The 5,627-nt window shown below is 45.6% G+C and overlaps 1 protein-coding gene across 4 annotated transcripts in view; it reads right to left on the bottom strand.

Annotated features, from left to right (window-relative positions):
- The window catches only part of LOC110292950 (phospholipid-transporting ATPase FetA), a 107,648-nt gene that overhangs the window by 7,664 nt on the left and 94,357 nt on the right, over positions 1-5,627 (bottom strand). For all 4 annotated transcript variants that reach the window (XM_021160640.1, XM_021160644.1, XM_021160643.1 and 1 more), the window contains 2 exons: positions 3,159-3,323; positions 1,007-1,118 (listed from right to left, as the gene is read on the bottom strand). In XM_021160640.1, the coding sequence (XP_021016299.1) occupies positions 1,007-1,118; positions 3,159-3,323 (277 nt within the window). The remainder of the gene's footprint in view (positions 1-1,006; positions 1,119-3,158; positions 3,324-5,627) is intronic.

Genomic DNA, 5,627 nt, shown 5'->3' with positions numbered 1-5,627 from the left:
ACACGGGTGGAGGTCAGAGGACAGTGTGTGCCATGCACACGGGTGGAGGTCAGAGGACAGTGTGTGCCATGCACACGGGTGGAGGTCAGAGGACAACTTGCAGGAGTCTGTTCTCTTCCTCTACCCTTTGGGTCCCAGGTAGCGATGCCAGGTTGTCAGTCTTGGAGTCAGGCATTCTCACCCTCTGAGTTATCTTGCTGGCCTGTGGATGTGGTTTTTATATTTCCTATTTCTATACTACATTTTATGAGAACAGAGACATGCTCAAGTTATATCATTTCTTTATATTAAGAAATCTGGAATTTGGAATAAATTAATATTAGAAAAAAATTAATATCCAAATACTGGCTACAAATATGATGAGAATTCAGAAAAGAAGTCCCAGAATTTTTTTCCCAGAAAAAAATTTTCCAGAAAAAAATTTTTTTCCCAGAAATTCTTCCTCTGGAAGTCCTTGAAGGATTCATAGGACTGTGTAGGAGAAGCAAAGGTGTTTTGAGTAGGAAAAATGAAGATTATGGTTACAATAGGGAGATAAAGCAACATATTATCTAGGTCCTTGAAGGCCAAAGGGTGTTTACATCATGAAGTCACCATGGGGTCCTGGGCAGAGGGGTAACACAGATTAGTGTATGTGAGGAGGACTAGGCTGATGGTTGTGGGGGTTAAGCTGGTGAGTGTAGACTACACCGAATCAGTAAGGACAAGAGTGGGGAGAAGACAGGAGGGGATGGTAGTTGAACAAGGGTGGCGGCAGTCAGGATTTTCAGATGAGAAGGTGGCATTCGGTAAGAACAGGCCATGGGGACAACAGAAATGGTGCTGTTAAAGACCATGTTATAAAGTAACCACTGTACAAAGCAAATGACAAATTATGTCCAAAAGTGGAAAGGAAGATAGCACCTGCATAGGCCTTGGTCAGAGCTACTGGTATCTGTCAAGCAAGCAAGGAAGGAAATGTCTACCTGGCAGGAAGAGGGCTCTCTAGGATAGCGCTGACCTTTACCTTGCTTATCGCCAGTCAGAACCCATATTTTAATTTTGGCTTTGCTCAGGGTGACAATGGTCTCAGGTACTCCTCTCTGAAGCTTGTCTTCTATGGCTGTGGCCCCTAGTAACTTCAGACAGGAGACAATCGGTGAGTAAGGTCAGGGATGAGAGCTTCAACACTAAGAGCAACTAGAGACCGTGTGGGCCCCTCAGTGCTCTGAGCTCCCTGTCCTGGCCCGAGGACCCAGGAGGAAAGACTCAGCACGCTCTGCCCTTGACACACACAGCTGTTTGTTTATTGGTTGGTCTGTTTCAGACAGGGTCTTGAAAATGCAGATCTGGCTGTTCTGGAACTCACTATGTATAGGCTGTCCTGAACTCACTCTGTAGACAAGGATGACCTTGAACTCAGAGATGAACCTGCGTCTACCTCCCAAGGCGTGCACCACTATGCTGAGCAATACCCACAGTATCTTAACCACACACTGAAATTTAGAAACACAGCGTTAGAAGCTGGAGAAAGAGTGTTGTATATGAAGCTCTCTGCCCATACCAAGCCATCTGTTTCTTGGTCCCTTCACCTCTCCGGGTACCACAGCTTCTTCCCAGGGCCCAGTGTGGTGAGTTCTAGAAGAGAGATTTCCAGTTCCCTTCAACCCCACAAGACCTTAAGTGTTATGTTTTGATCCTTTTGAGACCATCTGAAACTTCTGGAACTTTCCACCTCCCTGGGTTACAAGACCGTTGGTCTAACACTGAGCCTGTGTATAGTCTTTCTTCCTAAGGAGCTGAAGTGGGGCTGAGCCCCACGGCTAAACTGAGACTGGGAGATGGACAAGCTACTAAGTGATTCCTGCTAGGTCCTCAGAAAGGCAGACAGGAAGGAAAGCTGAGAGCTCTACTGACTATTGCTGTCACTAATTTGTCTTTTTACAGTAGAGCTACCTGATCTGTCTTGTAACACACACACACACACACACACACACACACACACACACACACACACCTCCTTTTAGGGTCTTCTTAACTTCTCTCTTTTTTTTTTATGCCCATAATCCATCCACCTGCAAATTCTACTGATGCTCTTTAAGAGAACAAAGTGCTGCACTCTTGTGTGCCCTTCTCCTTGGTAGCTGCTCTGCGCAGTGTGCAGAGTGGAGACTGCAGAAGCTGTCTTCTCTGCTTGAATCCTCCTGTGGCTTCCTGCCCTTTGTCAGCACACTGGCCCCTGAGGACTCTCATCTTCCCTGTCTCAGGGCCCTTGTTCTGATCCTTTCACTCACCCTGTCCCAGCTGCTCCGATCTTTAACTAACAGGTTAAGCCTGCCCTTGCTCAGGTCTGTTCTATTGCCACCACAGCGCCCGAAGAGCTTGCTTGCACAGCTACACAGCTAGACAGCTGCTTGGCCTGACATCTTCCTGAGGATTCTCTCAGATGTCTTCCTCACCATGCAGATTAGCTGCCTTATGTAAGATGTAACATATATATATATACATATATATATATATATTTGTGTGTGTGTGTGTGTACACATATACACACATATCTTTTGCTCATTTTCTCTACTGGTATGTAGGACAGATCTATCCTAGGCAGCCCTTCATTAATTTGTCTTATGACAGTAATTCATTTTGAATTATTGAATCTGTACATTATTCAGATCTTCTCTTCTGCATTGATTCCTCCTTCCCTCCCTTTCTTCCTCCCCATTTCCTTTCTTCCTCTATTTTGAGACAGAGTCTTGATCTTGCTATGTACCTGAGGATGAGCCTGAGGTCCCACTCCTCCTGGCTCGTCCTCCCATGTGCTGCAATTACAGTGCATACTCCCATACCCAGTTTCAGGCCCTGCTGAGGGAGGAGCCCAGGGCCTTGTGTGTGCTGGGTCAGCACTCTCTCAACTGAGCTCACTCCCAGCCTCGGACTATGTCATTTCTTTGAGCAGATTTTAGGGGGTAAGAAGGACTTAAAAAAACTTCAGTCAGAACAATTGTTCAGGATGGATTTAGATGGTTCTGGGCATGTCCGATCGGTCTGAATTTCTGTACTTAGTCTCCCAGGCACAAAGGTTCCAAGCTTTCTGTTGAGCCTGCCTACCCTCCTCAGTCCTCTGGGTGCCACCCCCACCATCCCTGCACTCAGTTTGTCTCGAGCTTCTTCAGACTCACCATCAAGTCTCTTTCGATTTCTTCATAGACCAGAGCTAGTTTCCTTTCTCGATTCTCTAAAGTCAGCCAGGCTTCACCATGCTTTTTAATCCATGTCTGGAAATATGCCTTATCCAGCTCTCGGTAAGCTACCATGAGGGTGCGAAGGCCTTCGCTGGCAAAATCCTGGAAGATGAAGATGCGTGTGTGCCAAGTCTCAGCTGGGTAAGGCTGAGATAAGGAACTGGCAGACTGATTCCATAGGGCCCCTCTGCCTGTGAGCTAGGGTTTCCTGCTTGGTACCGTGGGACCAGTCTTGTACTAAGACCAGGTGAGGGATGCATGTATGGGAGACTGAGAGAGGCAGGTCCTAAGTTTCAGGCCAGCTGAGGCTATATAATGAGACTGTATCTTAAAAGTTAAAACCAAACAAGGTTGAGAATGTTTTCAGAAAGAAGGTTCTAGGTTTTAGCTATAGCTTACCTAGAATTTGTTACGCGACTCAGGGAAAGACCAAGCCTTCTAGGTTTCTTTCTCCTAAGATTTGGGTGATGATAATGTGCCCCTTACACAGAGGGGGTGGCCATGGTGTGAAAGTGGAGGAACAGTAAACTAAGGAGGAGTTGCTACAAGGTGAGAGTACATCAAAAGGCGTTACTGCTTTTGGCAAATCCACAACCCATTTCTCCCTCGCCCTCTCTTGGATGACAGACAATTTAGATAGCGCATACGTGCAGTCTGTCCACATCTTACTGCTCAGCTGAGATGTAACAGACAACTGTGCTAGTAAGACCACAGAAGAAACTTCCTTGGGTGAGTTTGTGTTTATTCCTTGGCCACAGATGTATCTTAGCCATAGGCAGCCCTGCTGCAGGGGTACCCTTGGTCATAAGGAGGCCTGGAAGAGAATGCAGGTCCTGGCTGAGAGAGCAGAGCTTGTCTACCTGAGAAGGGGTCAAAAGCAGATCACTGTCCTAAGATCTTGAAACCAACAGTATTCTACATTAGTACTGTAGATAGAGTGAATGAGAATTCACTGGCATTGAAAGATCAGAGAAAACATAAATGCTTTTATTCCCTGTATAGCTTCTCAGTTATGTTAACTTCAGGCTTAAACAGTGTAAGGCAGTGCACATAGGGAATTCCAAATCTTAAGTGTTTGTCCTGTTGGGCCAGAGATGATCTCAGGAGACTTAAGAAGGAACTGGTAGCAGCAGAAGCTGGTTCTCTGTTTGATATCATTAAGAGGACAATACAGCGACAGATTCATTAATCCCTCTGACAAATCACTTTACAGAACCTACTAACATCTCATCTCTACTTGTGTGGTTTTCTTTCCTCTTAGCATGTCCCTATGCCCAAGTCCTTCCCGCCACCTGTTTCTATGTGTGCCACACCCATTCCAGTGAAGTCTGCATGGCAAGTCCAAAAGCTTGGCTGCAGTCCTGAGGCAAAAAGTTTCACAGAAACTCGTCTCCTGGAGAGTCTCTGGTGTCCTATGACCAGATTTGTCCCTGCTGTAGTATGGAGAGTTTTGCACGCTTTATTGCAGTATTTTACTGGATAAGAGCTAGAAAACTCAGGGCTAGTTCAAAATAGTAAACTTAGAATTCTCATTACAGACATGAATGGCAGCCTACATTACAAAATAGTAGAAAGAAGGTGGGTTGTGGGTTAAGGAAGAACTAGAGTATTGTATTGTTCATGTAATTGTGCATGTTTTTCTCTAGGCCCAGAGGAATAACATAATTAGGTATTTACTAAGGGACCCCTGGTGGTGGGTTTAACAATAGACTAGTATTGCACCTAGGCGTATCAGCCCTTTCACCTGGCTCCTGTGAAGAGCTGATTTTAGATAGGGCTGATCTTTTCTCAGTTGTAAACACTGCCTGGTTCTTGCCAGTCTTTATGTATGCATTTCTCTGTCTTGAGTCAAATAACTTCAATGTACCTTGGCTGATGTGTCACCTAACTTCTTTGTTTTCTTCTGTAATATAAGTCTGATGCTCGCTTTGAGACATTACATTCAGATATAGCACTCTCTCTGTGTTCATGTCGATTTGTCATTTTTCCTCCAACTCTTTTCCCACTTAAGTACTGGGACCCTGAATTCTCCCATGGGTTGAGAGACCCACTGAGTTCAGTCCGTGGCATATGTGACCTGTTTGCTGATCCCTGTTTTAGTGGCTAGAAGCTGTGCTTCTCTGTGTTACAGCTTGAATTGCTGTACTGGCTAGTTTTGTGTCAACTTGACACAGCTGGAGTTATCACAGAAAAAGGAGCTTCAGTTGAGGAAATGCCTCCATGAGATCCAAATGTAAGCCATTTTCTCAATTAGTGATCAAGGGGGAAAGGCCCCTTGTGGGTGGGACCATCTCTGGGCTGGTAATCTTGGTTCTATAAGAGAGCAGGCTGAGCAAGCCAGGGGAAGCAAGCCAGTAAGGAACATCCTTCCATGGCTGGGTAGGTATTTCAGCACAAGCCTCCAGG

This window comes from Mus caroli, chromosome 4 (genome assembly GCF_900094665.2).
Source record: "Mus caroli chromosome 4, CAROLI_EIJ_v1.1, whole genome shotgun sequence".
In the NCBI taxonomy this organism is placed as follows: domain Eukaryota; kingdom Metazoa; phylum Chordata; class Mammalia; order Rodentia; family Muridae; genus Mus; species Mus caroli.
Note: the sequence above shows the minus strand (reverse complement) of the source record. Positions and strands in the feature narration are given on the sequence as shown.